Raw genomic sequence first — 20636 nt, forward strand, 5'->3', positions numbered from 1 at the left:
CTGTAAACTCGGAATTCCCTATTTCCATTCTCTTAAACTCATCTTTTTCCTAACTTTCGATCTTCCTGCAACTTGTGTGAATGTGTGTGTGCGTGCGTTTATGTGTTAGATTAGTTTATATGTCTTAGATTTATCTAATAAAGCCTTATTCACATTGAAAAGAGAAGTATCTTGTGTTTTGTGCTTACAAGTTAATGTCTCAAACTGCCGATCTTGTTACTGTGCTAATTGATAGTGTTTTCACTATAGTTTGGATATTAGTATCCAGCGCAGATTTGATGTTAAACGGCTCGTTCAGTGAACCGCAGGCGCGTCTCCGCGTGAACAGCCGTGAAACAGTGATTCTGTTCAAATTCCCTTTAAAATCTTAAATGATTCCCTTTGAGCTAAATTGACCTGTTTCCCTTACAATGTTCAGGTATGAGATACACAGTCAAGAATGTGACACTTAATATAATATTTAGTTTTCCATGTAGTATATCTGACAAAAACATTTTTTTTTTTTTTTTTACAATTTTCTTTTATCTAAAGTCACATAAACTGACTCAATTTCCCTGAAGTCTTGAGGCTAATGTAAATGTTTGCGTACTGCAGGAAGTGGCACTGGTAAAAAGCAGATGACTTTGAAACGAAGCACAATGAGTCCTTCAATTCACCATCATAGAAACTACTGAAGTTTGCTTGTGAATTATTAAAAACATTTATAGGCGAAACATTCAAATCAGCATCAACAAAAAAAGTGCATGACTCAAATACATACACAACACACACATAAATATATACAAGTTCATATAAATTGTGCAGGAAAATAATTCTGATTATGTTTTTCTGTTCCCATGAAAAAGTTATGGCCTGTGGCCAGACATAAAAAAATGATCTAAAACAGATGTCACACAAATACTAGCAAGTGGGTAAAAATAGTGTCCTCTTAAATCAGACAAAAAGTTTGCCTTGACGTCATGTCAGGATTCCCATGCACATAATGTCAAGAAACTCTTTCCTGTCAGGAAACAACCAGTTGCTTTTCTGTGCTAAATCTTAATATGGCATTATGTTCTGAATCTCAATCTAACGCTCTCATTTTAAATGTTAGCATAAACTCTCAGATGAGGCTTTTGAATTAATGGTAATAGCAGGCACAGTGGTTTTTGGTTTGTGAAACTCTACAGAATTGCACTTTGCTTTTACAGTCTTTTTAAAACAGTTAATTTTTTTGCGAGATAACGGCTCTGCCCTTTCATTATTGTCTTTGTTACTCAGATTGCATTTGACACTTTCTTCCGGTATCACTGGAATCGCTTCGCGAATCTCAAGACTGTCCTGCAGCAACACACAAGTGCCATTTGTTTTTATATGGTTCCATGGTATTTTTTGAGAGGTCTGGGAATTCAATGCTAGGTCCCCTGTCTTCTGTGTATCATGATTAACAGTACAGACCCGAGTTGTGTCAGGTAAAGCACAGCGCTGAACATCTGGAAACTGAATGTGAGCTGGAAAGTTCTGGCTCTCTGGTAGAGGTGAACTGGGGCCACGCACGTTGATTTGGGACCTGTCATGCACTGCATTATCGGACGACAGTGCCTGATGCAAAAGTTGCACTGCGTGCATGCTGTAGCCCCCGGGGAAACATCTGTGGGGGACTGGCCTTGATGTTTGGCTCTGTGAGCAATGTTGGAAGTTGCCAGATTTTACGAAGCAGTCAGCTGAACTGTGCATCGTATCCCGTGAGGATTGAAGGTTTTGACCCACAGGTAAGTGATTGGTCTGTTTAACAAGGCATGGGCTTTCTCGAGATTGGCAGCAAGGATGGTAGGGAGTCCTTTGTCGCTCCCTCATATACTGATGCATGGCGTTCTCACAGGTGCACCTCGTACTGTATGCATATTGATGAAGATGTGCAAGTTCTGTGCCTGATAAGCCATTTTCAATCTCAGGACTTGGTCCTTCTGGGTCGGTGCAGCTTCTCAGGGTTGAGTGTTGAGAGGTGATGCCATTGTGCAACTGTGTACATGCTTCCTGTTCCTCATCAGAGGACTTCTCTTCATTCCTGACATTCAACGCCAAGGGCTCAAGCTCATAGTGTTCGGGTTGACCCTCACTTCTGGCGTTATCTATCTGGTACTTGGCTGTGTGGCAACCACCGAGTTTACCTTGGTTCGGATTAGATTGGTTTTCTGATGTGTGCTCTGAAAAGGAATAGCACTGGAGTTTCTTTGGCAAAGGAATCTGTCCACAGGTGCCCTGGGGTCCCAAACAGCGACACATGCATTGGAAGAAAAACGTAGCAAATGCCCAACTAATGCACATGATTAGCATCAGAAACGTCCCCAGTTGAGTGTACGCCAAAACGGTGGATGGCATCATCATCGCACCGGCTACAAAGGTTGTGAGTGCTGCCATTGCTATAGCCGAGCCCATTCTGCTCAAGGAGAATACCACTTTTCCTTCCCTGTCTGGTTGTGGTGCAAGGCGGTACGCCACTCCATAATGGACAGCAAAGTCCACAGAGAGGCCTACAGCAACTGAGATAGTCACTGATTCAAGCACATTTAGTTCCCAACCCAAGAGCACCAGCGACCCAACTGTGACAAATATGGTTCCGGCGATTGATATGATGGCATAGAGGCTGATGATGATATTCCAGGTGGTCAAGAGCATAACACTGAAGGCCACTATTACCGACAGTGCCATAGCGATAAGAGTCCCATCCGAAAGACTGTCCTGTAGGTCGTAGAACTCCAGGTTGCTTACAAACCATCCATAGCTCAGTCCTTCAGGGGCATCCGTCAGCTCCTTCTGAATCCAAGCATCCACTTCTCTGTAAAACTGATGCATCTTCTCGTACGCCAGAGTGAAATGGTATGTACTTCGAAACTCGAGCACAATTGCTCGAATTGTGTCATTGATGTCAAACCTTGGCCCTGGAGTCTTGCTGTCAAGGTGGTAGATGGTGCTTCGGTCGAGCTCCATAATTGCCCGTTTGATGCACAACTCAAAGACGTCTTGTCGGTAAGGGAATATGGATTGACTACAACAGGGATAGACGGAAGCTTCTTCACAGTCTTGGTTTTCCATCCATTGCTTGAAAGTCTCCATGAAGCAGCTCGTGAAGTCTTGCTCCTCGGACTGGAACACGAAGCTCTGGTTCCTAAGCTTCTGGCAGAAGTTGAGAATCCATATCTGACTCGCAGGACTCGCAATGTTGAAGGTTGTGTCAAGTGTCAGTTTACCCTTATTTTTGGGGCTAAGCGGATCTCCATTGTCGACTGGAGTAACTCCCCAAATGATGGTGATTGGCATGTGGAGGTCTTCCCCATGGTTGACCCGTTCAAACATAAAGAGTTTTTTGTACTCCGCATCGTAGCGTTCAAAGGGATGGGAAGAGCGGAAAACCTGAAACTCCGACAGCTCCAGAGAAGGCAGTTTCATCTTGGGATTGACGCAGACAACGTAGGCACCACCCGCCATCATCGCCAAGAACCACAAGAGCCACAAGTAGCGCAACTTGATCACGATGCAAGGCAAAACTTTCTCAAAGAAAATCCGGGAGGCCTCTGAGATGCTAAAAAGACACTTGTTGACTATCTGGTACAGGCTTGTCCAAAACGTCGTAGCACCCTCCGTCTGGTGGTGTTGTGACCGGGAACATGTAAAGAGGTTGACCAGGTACCTTTCATGTAGGACCACCACAGCTGGCAACCAGGTGACCATCAGTATGTAGTTAACCAGGATAGCAGTACCAGCGTACACACCAAAGCATCGGATGGCAGTGATGTTGCTCACGTAGTTGGCATAGAAGGCGGCAGCCGTGGTGAAGCTGGTGACAAACATAGAAAGTGCTGCATGGTGAAGCGTGACGCTGACTGTCTCAGACAGTTCAGAATTGGGTTTGTCAAGCTTTGTGTAGTTCCAGACATCGCAGAGGACAAATGCATCGTCTGCGCCAATTCCAACCAGTATGATGAGTGCGGTGAGGTTCATGAAGGGGAAGAAATCAAAGTTGAAGACCACACGGTACAGGAAGTACGAGACGATGAGCGAACTGATAATAGCAAACATGGTCATAAGGGTGATGAACATTGATCTCGTGTAGATGCACATGACTACCAACACGATCACAATTGCTATTGCGGGATACATGGTATCTGTCAGAAGGTAGTCCTGAAATAAGTCGTGTTTAATGCCAAATTCTATTCCTGTGATGGTCGTGATCCCGTCCGACGAGTTCCAGTTCTCAAAGTTGTCCAAGTAAATGTTCATCATCGTTTCGCCTTTCTCCGTCGGGGAGAAGAGCATGCTGTACTTGAGGTTAGGCGTGAGGTAGTCCGTGTTCTTTGGATTCAGAAAGTCTTTGTCCACCAAGAAGTGAAACATCTGATACACGGCGTTGTATTTTGTACACTTCCGTGGCACGTTGCCACACTTGAGGTCCTTCTTACGGGTCGTCATATCCCAGCACTCGGGTCCGAGAGTGCCATTGTGGTAATACTTTGCACAGGAGCGTAGGATCTTCAGAGTGTGGGAAACATCTCGCTCTGTGATCTTTTGGCAGGAGGACTTGTTAGTAAGAACCGCTATGTAGTTCCCAAGTGTCCAGCTGGGACAACATGAGGCAGCAGTGGTGCGCTGACACAGATCCAAGTATTGGGGATGGGAACGAACCTGCAGGACCAAACATGAAAAACACCAGTAAAACTCATTTCAATCATCCCATTATTTATATGCAAGAACTATAATCAATATATGCAATGCAATGCTACATACCCGTGTATTGTCAAAATTGCACATGGATTTTATTGCCTGTACATTCCACAAGTTCTTTCCCTCTGCAGAGGCAAATACGATTCGGGAATAGCGGTCACCTGTAGAGAGACAATGATTGGTGGTTAAACACTTAGAAATAATGTACTAAAGCCGTCACTTGCACAAAAGGTACAAATAAGGCTCTAATTTGTTCAATTTAGGTACTAAAATATACCTACTATGCAATGTAAATAAGGTAATGTAGACATGTAGAGTACTGCTCTGGTGACAGCGTTTACTACTTTTTTTCTGAGTGTGAACAAAAGCCATCAGCCTTTCTTCATGAACCACTAGGTGGCAGATTTGATTAATGTCAACATGTTAAACTTTAATACTATGTTTGTATTTACTTTAAAACAAAGGACACATCCAATAGATCAAAAATTTGAGCACAGCTTTGCCATCACAGGTGTAAATTACATGATAAAATAAAACAGTCAAAACATTTTTGTAAATCCAGAACTCACTTGGTACATCACAGAAGAAACTGTCTTTACTGAAATCCCACTCCGCTTGTCTTTTCTTTCGATCATAATTGTCCTTGGACCACCTGTCGACTTGGTGACTGAAAAGCAGGATAAGGAGAGTGTTTCAAATTTAAATCAGCTGTGCATGAAGAGCTAAATCATTCAAAAAACTAATATTTGTATCAAACAAAATATGCAATCTACTCTGACTTTATAAAATTGCTCAAATGTTGATAGTTATCCAGATAAAGCTGAGTCAGCCACCACAGATCGCATTACCATGCACTGCTATTCAGCAACAAAAAAATGCATATAAAGTGGCCCCAAAAGCATCTGCATTGATCTGATTGTCAGTGCATTCAACCATAAAGTGTCTATGCTGTTTGGACACATTTGAAAGCAAAAAAGTCTCATTTCTGATGTGCATTTAAAAGATACACATTTGCAAATAAAATACAAACAGGTCATGTTCCCTATTGCAAAACCAAAATCCCATAGACGCAGCCATTTTGGCATGAGTCCCAATCCTCGCTTGGCTCACGTCACTCATCTAGTGCTGTTCTGGATGAATACGAACAGGAAAATGTGGTTATCAGATAAGAAGTGGACTCTGTTACCTTTTGGCCTGCTCGTCTGCGTATTTGAAGGGGTAGTTGGCCAGCGTTGCCTTGTAGCCCGTGTTCTTCACCATGTTATTCCATGTTACAAGTCTCTGGCCTATTGCAGTGCCTCTCGGTTCGAATCCCTAATAAGAGAAATTACAACAAATCCTCACTCAAGCTGCCCATGAAATCAACATGAAACATCATAAAGTGTCATACATTTTTCCATTAGGATCTGATCCAAGTAGAATTTTATTTTAGAAGTCCAGGAATGTAACAAATTACAGAATTCGGGTTAGCTTATATATTTACTAATAAAAAAAGTTCAGAATGTAGTAATTATTATGTATCATGGCAATGCAACTTGATGCATCAAAAGGAAAAAATATATAGAAATGTCAATATATTAAAAAGTAGACTGGAACAGCTGCTCATGCTTACTTGCAGTGGATTTGAGAAATCAGGCAGGTCGGGCACGAGGATACCGACTAGGGCACAAACCACGATGAGAACAGTACACACCCCTAAAACCACCACCGGCCAATCAGCAATGAGCTCCGCATAACTGCAATTGAGGGAGATTTATACATCATATACACAAATAAGTATATCACTGTATACTACATACTGTCCAGCTTCTTCACTGTACAAGCACAGATCATGAAAACAACACTGTACATACATTTTACACATTTTAATTGACCCAAATTTGTTTACTTGAAAATGTAATATATTGTAATATTGCAATATAATTAAAAGGTGAATAATTCAAAATTCTACTGCAAGCATTTTTATACAACAAAAATTTTTTATTATAAAATTAAATATGATATAGAATTATATATATATATATATAGATTTTCCATTAATTAAAAATGTAATGTAATATATAATGTAATATTACATAAGTAAATAATTGTAAATAATATTGTAAGCATTTTTATACACTAAAAAAGTAATATAATTTTTTAATGTGTGTATATATATATATATATATATTATTTTTTTTTTTTTTTATTGTATAATACTTTTATTGGCATTTAAAATTTACATTTTGTAAAAATACTTTAGTCTTAATTTTATTAATTTATCATTTTCCATTAACTGAAATTGTAATGTAATGTATTGTAATAGATATAGATAGATAGCTGACTTAAGTCAACTAATAAAACATACTTCAATATTTTTGTTTAAATGTAATTATTTTAAATGACAACAAAAATGATCTAAACAAAAAATAAAAAGAGGAGTATGCTTACCTTTTGGGAAACCGGAAAGGCCTTGGAGGGCTGAAAGACAGAAGTAAAGAGCCTAAATTAAATAGCCAAACAGTGGATTAAAACTACCAGTGTGGAGAGACACGAAGCGCATATTTTTAACCACATGTGGTCTAGATCTCTCCATTCAAGCACACATTCCTGTGGGGAAATCATGTTTCGTCTTCCTGCTTTTCCAAATCAAAACCATCATGGATGTTCATATTAGAGGCTCTGCTTTAACACAGCAAAACGGCATCACCATGCATCTAATGCACAGCTGTTCTCAATCAACCCCCTTCATGCATTCATGCAATATACAGACGCATTAAAGATCCGTGCATGCAGGTGCATTGAGAGAAATGGTGCAGGATCCTCAATACTCTAAATATGAGCAGCAGTATCAGGGATCCTTGAAGAACCACAACGACAACCAACACTGCGCTCTTCTAGGAAGATTACACAGTGACGGGAGCAGTAAGGTCACAGGGCCAAGAGGTGGCTGTAATTTTCTTCCTCGTCGTCTTAAAAGGGAATCCATGGAATGCTATAATTAGTGGTTGTTATGGCACTGGAAAGCACAGATGAACAAAAGCCATTGGCAAGAGCATTTTCACCACAGGGCGACTTCTAGAGAGGCCGTAAATCCCTTTGAAAGTTCGACGGACACGTTAATACAACAACCAGATGTTGCAAGCGCAGGCTTTACAGCATCTGCATATTCGGCTCAAGGTGAGTCCCATTAGGCTTTAAAAACAGAGAGGTGCACATCCTTCTCCGAGCAATCAGAGAGAAGTACACGCAGACAGCCGTTAATCAAAAAACAAAACCAAAAGTAAATAACGAGGAGCAGATTTCCTCCACTTCCTGTGCAAGCGTTGCAAGGACGGTTCGGGGGGAAACAATGAAATGATTTATAAAGCGAACTCTCCATATTTGGGCCACAGATTCTGGAATTCAGGGGCGTGAAAGAGAAATGGTCCAAAATGGAATAACATTGATGAGATATCGGGACGGATTATTCCACTGGAGTGCAACAGTTCTTCAACGCGATTTGGGAGTTTCCCTTAGAGATTATTATTTCATATTTAGATGTGTGCAACTTTTGTTCTCTGGTTAGGCTGAGAAGAATACAATTGGTATTCTAATCGTTTTTTGTATGCATTATTGTAAATGTTTCTTACTGGCATCGGTGGTTCTATGAATAGACATTAACATTCATGGATCATTTCCATTGTATGAAAGGCTCTATATAGTGAGGAAAAGAAGTTCTTTAGAATATTAAAATGTTCTTCACACTAAGAAAAAATGGTTATTTGGAGAAAGCAAAAAAGAGTTCTTCTTTGCATTACTGCAAAAACTACAGAAGCCGTTTCCACCACAGAATAAAAAAATAAATAAAAAGCTACTTTTTCTCAAAATTCTTTTTTTCTCAGAATTGAGTCTATTTCCCATGAGTTAAAAAATTGCATTACTTTTTATTTTATTTTATATAAACAGTATTTTGAGATGCAAACTCAGAATTCAAGTCAGAAATATGAGAAATAAACTGAGAATTGCAAGACATACTCCTGCAGAAAAATTAATTTTGATTTGTGATACATAAACTAAACATTAAATTATTTAATTTTTACAATTTTTTTTTTTTAAATAAACAGGATTGTGAGGTTTAAACTCAGAATTCTCAGGAAAAACATCAGAATTGTTTGATTACAAAACAAACTCGGGAATAAAGTCAGAACTGCGAGAAAATCTTACAATTCTGAGAAAAACGAACAACTCTGAATTCTAATACATAAAGTCTAAATTGTGAGAAAAAAGTCAGAACTATTTGATCAGAAGTTGCAGTAATGCATTTTATTCTAAGAGCATATCGGATTCGGTTCAATATCTTAGGAATAATGCTTCCAAAAAAAAAAGACTATTTTAAAAAATCACAATCATGACAGCAGGGTATTCTGCATTTCTCATTTTGCAAATGTTACTGGATCAAGGGGTTAATTAATAAAGAAAATAGGGGAAGTGAGGTCAAACAACAGCACGGTGAGGGGGTGAGGTCAGAGGTCAAAGAAGGGAGCAGGAAAAAATAAATGCATCACGGTTTCCATCAATTAGAATGTTTTCTGAAGGATCGTGTGACACTGAAGGCACTGAAAATTCAGCATTGATTCGTAAAAATAAATTGTATTTTAATATACATCCACATAGAAAACAGCTAATTTAAATTATAAAAATATTTCACAATTTCACTGATCAAATAAACAGAGCCTTTCATAAACAGAGTGTTCCTAATTAAGTATATAAACATTTAACTAAAGTAGCACGGTGCAGAATCTTCAGACTGAAATGGAAAATGTTTCAAACATTTGGTTTTTCATTCCTGCGATTTTAATCACAGTAACAGCAGAGCATGTGAATGACGTGCACACATGCATCTGCTCGAGTGAAGAAACGGAGAGGTCTGGAGGTCGACTCCTGATATCTCTGCATTCTTTGCTTTGACATGTGGATATATGGACTCCAGACAGGAACACTGTGGCCAACAGTTACAAGCTGTCCAAGAAACATCTTCATTATCTATTGGCCTCCTACTGCAAGAATTGGACAGCTTAAGCTACAAACTCTGGAAAGGCGAACACAACACGCTTAAATAATGTGACACTGTGTCTTTCACATGATTTTCAGCACTTATATTTAACTTCAAGTGGAATAAATGAACAAATAAAAGCACTAAATTCAAGTGTAAAGTGCTAATGCAAAAGTATATTTCGTTATTAAAACTCATAGGTTAACTATAATGTTAATGTAACTGTTGCAAGAATCATTTGAACTGTTTGAAGCATAATTACACTCACAATTTTCATTGCCGCAGATCAGTGGTTCTTGCACATTCAAATAAGAATATATAAATATAAATCATTATGCATTTATTGATCCACTTTTGATTCTTATTAATGGCTTCCAAATTCTGAAATAATTGGATGAAATAAATGTTGTCCAATTGCAAAGATCACGAGGTAGACTTCTTGGGAATGTACTATATGAATCAATAGCAATACTAATAATATTAATTATAAAAATGTATGCCTTGAATGCAATGCATGTAATTTTGGATAAAAGTATCTACCAAATGTATAAATGTTAAAAAAAAATGCATTAAAAATGGCTTTGTGTATTAAATAAATGCAACAAAAATGTGGCTTTATGTATTAAATAAAAGAGAAACTGAAAAGCAAATCTGTCGGGAAATTTACTCTAAAAGAGTTAACATTTTTAAACTCTAGAAAAAAAGTGCATTCATGCAAAAAAAAAAAAAAAAGAATTGTTCTAAAAAATAAGATTAATTATAAAAGTTTGTAAATGAAAGGCAAAACCCCCCTTAGATGAACAGGGTAATAAAAATATACATTCCTTTTATATTTATATATTTCATCATACTTCCATAGTTAACTGATTACATTAAGAATTGATTTTCTTTTTCTAGTGTTGTTTAAAAATACAAATGGGGCATAATCTAATTAAATATGCATTAAATTTGCATAACTTTCCAGAACAGAAATCTGAAAACTAGATAAATACAGGTTCAAAATTGTCAAAAATGTATTTTTTTAATCACTCCATAAATTAAAAAAAATTTGGTTGTTAGCCAGAAGTTACAAAATCATGCTTAACATAAAAAAAATGTACACAACACTGATAGAAATAAAACCATAGTTAGCTAAATAAAACCTAATTGTGAGAAAACGGCCTTCAAAAACATATTGCACTCTAGAGATCCAGACAGATACAATAAAATAAATATTTAATAGTGTATTTTAGGAGTTCATTCCACTAGTCAGTTTATGTGCACGAGTCAAATTACCAGCAGAAATCACTGGCACATTACCACTGAAGATTCATTTCATTCAACTCAAGAGTGTGTGAACAGCAACAGAGGCTCGGCTTTGATATCAAGCATGTCTAGACACGGGCCGAACTCATTCAGCAAGAGCACACCGCAGGCAGAGCTCTCTGTTTGTGTATCACATCCAGATGCACTGAGGTCCATGCAATCCTGCGAAATATCACTTTGACCAAAGCTTGACTGAGAATCAAATCAATCAATTCTGATTCTTTTTTATGCCACAAGACCGAAAGGATAAGTTCATGACCCCAGACAGTATTTCCCAGCAACACAGCGCTGAAAGAAAACCACGTCACGATCTCTACCTTCAGAGGAGGGTGTGCGATTCGAGAGGTGGGGATCGAAAGAAGGTTTTGAGTGTGACTGAGACTGGAAAACACAACCAGGAAGAGAGGAATGAACAGGGTATATACAGCAATCCTTAAGTTAAATTTACTACTTTTTAATACCTTTTTTACTACCTTCAGAATATTTTTTTAAACCATCACGACACTGAATTGCAAGTGTTAATCAGCGACCTTTCTATTATTTACACAGATTTTGACATATATAACATACAAAAAATAATAGATTTAGAGACTGATGTTGACAGCATATTGCACATTTATTTCACTTAGTAAATAAAAATAAAACAAATACCATAAAATGTGCAATGGAGAAAATGGATAGTTCCAGCACATTGGCTGGTATTCATTGCAAGTTGATGTATTACAAACAGGCATCTTCTATGAACTGTTGCAGATTCTAAGAACTGTTGCGGATTCACAAACTGCGCCACAAATTTGTGGCGGTGGTGGTGGAGGTGCAGCCGCGCAGACAGCTGAGATTGGTAGAATTAACTGCTCTCTCCGAGCACACATTCCATTTTTATGTTTAGTGGATTGCATATGCGACCGAAGTGCGTTAGCTCCCATCCAGTTGACATTGATGTTTTTTTTACACACCAAAGAATAAGCCTGCCTGTTAGTGTTGTCACGGTACCAAAATTTCAGTATTCGGTACCGATACCAGTGAAAATCCACGGTTCTCTGTACCAATTTCGGTACCAAAGCAAAACACAAAAATTTGCTAATAAAAAAATAACTTTTTAGCACTAAAAATAAAACCAATGCCATTCTTTATACTTATTTAGAATTGTGTTTAAAGTTTTTCTACAAGTTATATAATTATGAAAAACAGTAAACAAGTTTCACCCAAATTTAATTTGTCTTTTAATTTATCAAATTTAAACACATTTTATTTTTGGTAAATAAAGGAGATTTGCTATTAAAATTAAAACATGGAAGAAATATTGAGATTTTTTTTTTTTTTTTAAATAAAGTTTTTTATTTTTTTCAACAGTGGTAGCAGTATCACATATGTTTTACTAAATAATAGTAATATTTCTAGCACAATGCCCTTATGTAAAAATTGTCTTTTAGGCCTAATGAATGCATATTTGTCATTTTGAAATTGCTATTTGCGCATTAGCTCCGCCCACTACCGGAGAAACCGGTATGTCTTCTGCTTTTTCGAAAATGAATATGAATAATTCTAAATGAACTCCATTATTTTGACAGGAGAAGACAACAGATGCTGAAATTAATGCAAGCGTCATGACTGAGATTTTGAGATTCCGTACTCGTTTTCTGCTTCGCGGAAATCATAGCGCTGTATGCGTCAAGAACCGGGTTTGAACGGGACCTTGGTACTACCGGTCCTTAAAGAAACCTGGTACAGTCACATTTAAATTTTTTTAGTACCGACTTGGTACCGAGGTACCGGGTCTTTTGACAACACTACTGCCTTTTATTCCCTGTACAGGCCTGAGCCAGTCCTTAAACGCTGGGTCGTTAACCCAGCTATTAGAAAACTTGCATTTGTCCATGAAGATGACGATGGTTGTCCAGTCGTTGAAGATATGCCTTGAAGCAAGTCTAAAATAAAACGTAAGCCAGCCACTTCTGTTGAGCTCACAGTGTTCTGAGATGATGCCGAACGACCACTGAATATGACGTCAGCATCAAACATACGTTGAGACGGAGACGGAAGATCTTTGATTATGTGCCCAGATATGCTAAAGCCCATATAAATGAACTAACGCGAACGCAGATAGAATTTCAATCAGAATAGGACACCTGATAGTCTGGAAAAAATAATACCTAATTTGGAAAAAAATAATACCTCCGAGACCACATTTAACACTTTTAATGGCCTTAAATTTGACCATTTTGATTTATCACTTTTTAATACTTTTTAAAACCCCGCGGACACCCTGAATGAAAGGAGAAGGCTGGAAATTAGCAGAAACACGTAAGAGCCGAGGCTTTGAGAGATGTGTTTGAGGGTGAAGTGTGGCACTGTGTTCATTTACACACAAACTGATCTGCTCAGAGTTTGGATCATTTATAACATGCAATATGTGCCAACTATCTTCCCAAACTTGTGTTGAGAAGTGCTCGGAGATCTGCTGTCAACAAAAGAGAAGTTTTAAGAGCTCACTGTGGGCTTACGCCAAAATAAAAACTCTGAACGACTGAAAATTAGGACAGCTATAAATATTACTTTTGCACTGTAAAATAAAAGGATTTTTGCTTTATTTTACAGTGTGATATTACAATAGTAAAATATCTTGTAGTTTATATTTGTATTTAGTAGAAGTAGTCGTAGTAATTCAGTATAATAACAACCACCATAATAATACATTTTAATATATTATTATAATAATAAGTATATATATATATATTTGTTATTTTACAGCAAAATATTAAGTACAATTTTTATGTAGTTTAATATTTACATTAAGTAGTAATTCTACTAATAATACATTGTTATTATTATTATTAATCATTAAAATATTTTACAGTGATGTTTAATACTTAAGTAATACAATTATAAATAAAATAATACTAATAAAAAATATACATTATGAATTATTAGTAGTCTTAGTAGTCGTATATTTTTCTTATTTATTTAACAGTGAAAACTTGTGTTGTTATATATATATATATATATATATATATTTATTAGAGAAATTACAATTTATTACAGTAAGAAAACAACAATAAAAGCCATGCAATAATACTTGTTTCATGAATCGTGCAGCCTCACTATAGTTCCTAAGAGAAAACAAAATCAATTTTAATATTTTCTTAAAGAAAACGCTTCTGAAAAACCCCCAAACTCTGCGTCTTAACCTCGTGTGACGTCACAGAGCGCCAAACAACAAATGCTTTACCCCAGTCCTGAAGAAACATTTCTAAATAAAGCCACGATTTATTAGAAGCTGACTAAAAACCTTCAAGCTCAACTGTTGCAAGGATCCTCTCTTTGATGGGGAGAATAATAAGTGCACCTGCAGAGCTAGCATCAAAAACAGGACGCTCCCAGATAGACTTAATACGCTCCAGCTGTTCCCTCGCCCTTCTACAGGCTTCAATCTGTTTAGCAAACGGGAATAAGCAAGCTACACATCAGCCTAATTTGAGGTTGTGACTGGGTCCTGCTTGCTCGGTGTCTTTGATGGTGTTTTATGGGATCAGATGGGCTTTGATCTTCTCTGGGCATCTTCACCGGGTTCCTCACGAACCCTGGACCAGGATACAGACGGAGATCCTCGGGATGCATCAACAGCAAACCAGCATTACATTTAAAATGCCATTCAAAGATCTCAAAATCGATAAAAACTCTTAAAGGGACAGTTCACACAAAAATGAAACTTTGCTGTTGATTTAAAGCATATCAAGAAACACAAAATACCGGTGTATTATGAAGCGAAACAATCGGTCTGTGCAAGAAACATTATTCACATTATTCCCTGTAATCCAGAGCCTCAAGCAAACGGGGGAAATATGATTCTTTTACACTAACTGGTTCTTTCAGACAGTTCGATTCAATGAACTAGTTCATTTGTGTCATCATGCAACGATGCAGCGGATATGCAATTACATGATCAGGAATGATTAGAAACGGGGATGTTTTACATAAACCATGAAAACGTTCATTATATTAAAGTGTTCGGTTCATACATGCGCACATCAGTGACTCATCGGTCCGAGTCGAATTGTTTGGATGAATCGGTTCATTCATCATTGAATCAAATACACTGCTATTTTGACTCATTTTGGTGTCGGAGTGACTGTCAGGCTTCTGAAAGTGAATTTTGATCGAGTATAACTTGTAGATTTGTGCTGTTTGAGCCGCGGACTTTTGCAGGTGATTCAGTCCGATCTAGTGAACTAGTTCACTAAAAAGAATCAGTTCACTGGAATGATTCACTTGTGAACTGGATATCCCTTGTTGTAAACAATGTTCAGTTTCTTGCACAGGCTAAATGTTTTGCTTCATAAGACCTCAGTATATCACGAGGACATGCTTTTTTTGACTCTTAAAGTGACGGTAGCCATTGACTTTAATTTTATGAATCACAAATGATGATTCGGTCTCAGCTAAAAATATTCTTTACTCTTCTACTGAAGAAAAAAGTCACCTACATCTTGGATGGCTTGAGGGTGATCACATTCATTATTTTTCAGGTGAACTATCCCTTTAACATTGTACAGAATCTGACAGGAGCTCTTAAAACTTAATAGCTTTTGACTGCCTCCAAAAGCAGATGCAAAACTTTGATTAATGCATGCACAGAATAAAACAGCTCATGGCACCGTTTAGTTAAAAAAACATCCTTTGGCCGGTGCTAAAATGCCACTGTGCTGCCAGAAGTATGTGTTTTTGTGTTTCTGTTTGGAGCTGAAGCGAGGCGGTCAGGGATTAAACGCTTGTAGTGTTTGTGTATCAGTCTTTCCAGGGCTCAGACACATTCAGAAAACAAATGACAGCATTTATTACGCATTTAAGCGAATGCCAACTTCCAAAAACACCAAGAGGAAATGTGTGGCCTTGGGTTGGAGCATTACGATTTTGCAACACTTTCACTTTTCACTTTCAAAAAAAATTATTACCTTAAAAAAAATCCATAACTGTCTTGTGACTTGTGAGTATGAGAGAATTAAGACAGATGTGTTAAAAATTTTAATGACTCTTTTGTCCTAGAAGTCAAAAATCAAGTTTTTCCAAGTATTACAAAGGAAAGCATAAAAACAGTATTAAAAAAATCCAACCCTAAAAAATAACATTATATAAACAGTTAATACATTTATTACAATTATTACTATTATTAAGTTAATGACTTTTATCTGATAACACAACATTTTTCAAAGATATATATAAATATAATTGTTATAAACAATGTATGTATCATATACATATATATATATATATATATATATATATATATATATATATATATATATATATATATATATATATATATATATACACACACACACACACACACACACTTTTATATTATATATTTAATTATTATTTACTTGCTTATTACTTTTTCAGATCACTCAGAAATGTCCCAAAAAAAAATCGATATATATAATAATATATATATATATATATTATATAAATTTATATATATATATAATGCAATTATTATTTACTTGCTAATTACTCTTTTCTAATATTATTTCTTTGAAGAAATATAATAATATAAGTAATATTATTAAATATAATAATAATAATAATAATAATAATAATAATAATAATATTATTATTATAAGTAACAATAGAATAAATATAATGAATCAATATTATATAAAATAATTATATATTTTAACATTTGTTATAAATATATTATATACTATGAATAATAGTATATTTATAAATAAAAATATTTGAACCATCACTTAATGCACTAAAGATATGGCTTTAAAAATGCTAAATATTTATTGAGTGGTGTTTATTTAGCTATTTATTTAGTTAAATAGTTAATAAGAGTATATATAAAACTTAGCTACTTTAGGTATTATTTAGATAAATAACATTTATAATAAAAACATTACATATAGTGTTAATTGTTGTTGAGCATCTGCTTTTATTGAATACTTGGAGTAAAATGGAGATGTCAGACTGAGAGACACGAGCTAAACAGTTGTTGTTTCTGATAACGCATGAAGGTTTCTCAAAATGACAGCCTGAAATTGAGAACACAAAGATCATTTTCAGGCTAGTCGGCTGGTTGGGGCTTGCAGCTGTCACACACACACACACACACACACAAAGCTCTGTACGTTTCGTAAACATCTTCCAGCTCTGTCCTGCAACAAAGAACTGGAAGCTTCTTGTGATTCTTTAAACACCGGGACAGATTTATCAAAGTTTCTGTTTGACGTTGATCAAACATCTTCCTGAAAAGGAACTGAAGGAGCTGAACGAAGCATCTGTTGACTTACACAGGCACGACAAGACAAGCATCGTTCCCGTCCGAAGTGAAAGTGAATCACTTCAAACTCAGAATGCATGTTCAATTAATAGCTGAGAGGCACAGAAACTAAAATGACCAACATTATGCACATCCGAAATCTGCTTTAGCGTGTTGCACCTGGGTAGAAACGTTCTAGTCAGATAAATGAAGCGTGTCAGGTTCAACATGTGACATGACCCCTGAAGGCTACATGTCAGCTCTCTCTTTTTCAGTCAACGAAAGCCATTCATCATTCCTCAGGTGGAAGATCGGCTCAACTGCATAATTTCCTGGAAAATCCTCAGGTACTAAAAGACCATTAGCTCTCTGAAAACAGTTTTATAGTTTCATCGTGCACTCCGTCAGTGGTAGGAGTTAAGCAATACATTTTTGTAGGGATGTGAATCTTTAGGTGAATTGATTCATGACTCACAATGAGATTAATGATTCTATTAAATGCATTCATATATGAAGGCTTCTTCTAATGTGTCTTTAGGTAAGAAAAAGACCATAATATCGGCAACTATTCTGGTAACCGCCGATTTAACAGCAAGAGATAGTGATAATACATATTTTAATTCATTTGTTGTCTCGATGCATAGATTATAAATCCTGGCGATGCATATGTAGCATCTTGAGACTTGGATTTAAAATGCTAAAAAATCTAATTAATAGCATTTTGATTTTATTTTTCCACATTTTAAAATAATTTTTTCTTTATATTCGCATTTGAGACCTTCAAATAAAATTTTATAAAATTAATAAAAAAAAATTAAAAAAAACATGATTTACCGAAGTGCCATAAAAAAAAATGTAACAAATTAAAATTATATTATATAATAATAAATTTGCTTAATAATAATAATCATAATCATCATTAGAAGTTTAAATTTTAGGATTAATTCAACTGACATATGGTTATGAAAAAAAAGAAAAAAAGAAAAAAAAAATATTAAAACCTGTGGAAATACAAAAATAACTTTAAAAATGAAACATGGAATGGTTTTCTAGGTCGGCACATTCCATAAATAGCCTGTATGTACATATTTAATGTGTGCAATAAGTAGTTTCCCTTTTTTTTTTGCCATATTGCATAATCCTTTAAATACACTTATAAAATGCTCAATCGAATCATTAATTTAAACTGAATTGTGAACCAGATCAAATGGTTCTGAAGTCATCTCTGAAGCCGTGAACTAAATCAATTTGATTGGCTGTCAATCAAAGATTCACATCTCACATAGTGATTATTAATTTGTCTGTATGATATAAATGTGTCTATCACTAGTAAAGCTTCAACTTATGACTGCTACTCTCCAAATCAGCAGAAGCAGATCAAACACACTGGATATGTTTCTGTGTGAGATGCTGATGTTGATTCACAGAGCAGAATCTCTGACCTGATCTAAAGCAACCTGCCTCTTCAATTACAGTCCAGACCAAGGCAGCTGTGAATAAGCACTTCGCTTTTTGTCCTAAATCCCACTCCTGTCGAAACGTTTGGGGTTTATACAAAGAAATGAATCATTTTATTGAGCAAGGATGCATTAAATTGATAATAAAGAGATTTATAATGTTACAAAAGTTTCCTTTTTTCAAGTAAATGCTGTTCTTCTGAACGTTTTATACATCAAATCGAATGTTATTCTTTTATTTTGCTTTAATTTATTTGTGTTATTTATTTTAGTACTACTCAAGTCAACTTTTTAATCTAATTCTTATATTTTAAGCTTTATTTCAATTCTCTTTTTAATGATATTAATTAACAATTACTCCACAAGTATGAACGCCTGTCAAACTAAATGTGCTTCAGTCATTTGTCATTATTATTAAATTTATAATATAACTTTTGAATTCAACTTTGATTTAATTTGATTTCAGTTTTACTTATTTTAGAGCTTATTCTAGTTTAGTTAGTTTGCAAGGTAATTTTAAAAAATAAATTAATACTTTTATTCAACAAGAATGCATTCAAATGATGAAAAATAACAGTCAAGACATTTATAATGTTATTAAAGATGTCTATTTCAAATAACTCGCTATTCATCTGTGAATCAATGAAATAAATAAAATGAAAATGTACTGTTTTCAACATTTATAATAATCAGAAATGTTTCTTGAGCAGCAAATCAACATATTATTCTGATTTCTGAAGATCATGTGACACTGAAGACTGGAGGAATGATGCTGAAAATAAAGCTTTGATCACAGGAATAAATTATATTGCAATATATATTACAACAGTAAACAGCTATTTTAAATTGTAATATTTTTTCACATTTTTTACCTTATTTTTAATCAAATAAATACACCCGTGAGACTTTGTAATAACACTATAAAATCTTGCCAACCTCAACATTTGAATTCGTTAAACTTTCGAGTAAATGTTTACATCATTTGTTATGCCTGTTGCCATAGAAACACATACTTGTCTGAGAACATGAATACTATCAAACAATACACCATGCACAGAATAATCAAGTTTTCTGAAACGCAGAGGAGACCCCGAGCTCACCTCAGTGTGGTCATGTTGGGCTGCTTCTGGAGATGCTCAGGCCAGTGATGCTGCATGCAGAAACAGCGCACGCCCTGAACGCAGGACGAGGACATGTGAAGCGCTGCGGACGACACGCCGCTCTGGAAGAGAGCACAATCCTGCTGGTTCCCGCTGCAGCAGACGGGCTGACGGGGCGAGCAGTAAACACAGCAGGGCGCTGGCAGCAGCACAGCCCGCCTCTGAGAGTCTGTGACATGTGACGAGGAGGCGGAGCCTGGAGGAGACGGACACACGGCACCGTTCTGACCCGTCTGCTCGTCCTCCGGCTCTTCAGTGGCGTCTGCAGCAGGGTAACCGGTGTCTGCTGAGGATCCAGCGCTGCTGGTGATGAAGGCCTCGCTCAGGGCCATGATCCTCGCTCGCTGACCACGACTTAATCTGCGATTAAACACACAGACACGGTCACTCGTGCACAGACATCTGCATTAAACCATTTACGACAAATGTTAAAGGTATACTGACTCTTGAGATGAAGCTGAAGTGATTGCATGTGTATGGAAACCAGTTTTATTTTGATAAAATTAAGATACTGTTATAATTTTAAATAATATTTTGAATGTGTCTATTTCTATTTTTGTTTTCATTTTAGTTTCAGTATTCATTTTGGTTAAGTTTTAGTAATTTTCTTGTGCTTTTTTCCATTTTTATTTTTTTTATATATGTATATACTTTTTTTTGTGTGTGTGTGTGTGTGTGTATGTATAATCATTTAAGTCATTTTTAGTTCAGTTTGAGGTTTAGTTATTTTAGGACAT

At 36.1% G+C, this 20636-nt stretch overlaps 1 protein-coding gene across 2 annotated transcripts in view; it reads right to left on the reverse strand.

The window, feature by feature from the left end:
* Positions 1 to 676: 676 nt before the first annotated feature.
* LOC127938689 (protein dispatched homolog 1) overlaps positions 677 to 20636 on the reverse strand; it is a 45195-nt gene continuing 25235 nt past the window's right edge. For both annotated transcript variants that reach the window (XM_052535496.1, XM_052535497.1), the window contains exons 2-8: positions 19840 to 20259; positions 7132 to 7161; positions 6314 to 6437; positions 5888 to 6015; positions 5271 to 5368; positions 4765 to 4862; positions 677 to 4662 (exon numbers count right to left, since the gene is read on the reverse strand). In XM_052535496.1, the coding sequence (XP_052391456.1) occupies positions 1090 to 4662; positions 4765 to 4862; positions 5271 to 5368; positions 5888 to 6015; positions 6314 to 6437; positions 7132 to 7161; positions 19840 to 20231 (4443 nt within the window). In that variant the 5' untranslated portion in view covers positions 20232 to 20259 and the 3' untranslated portion in view covers positions 677 to 1089. The remainder of the gene's footprint in view (positions 4663 to 4764; positions 4863 to 5270; positions 5369 to 5887; positions 6016 to 6313; positions 6438 to 7131; positions 7162 to 19839; positions 20260 to 20636) is intronic.

This window comes from Carassius gibelio, chromosome A20, assembly GCF_023724105.1.
Source record: "Carassius gibelio isolate Cgi1373 ecotype wild population from Czech Republic chromosome A20, carGib1.2-hapl.c, whole genome shotgun sequence".
Lineage (NCBI taxonomy): Eukaryota > Metazoa > Chordata > Actinopteri > Cypriniformes > Cyprinidae > Carassius > Carassius gibelio.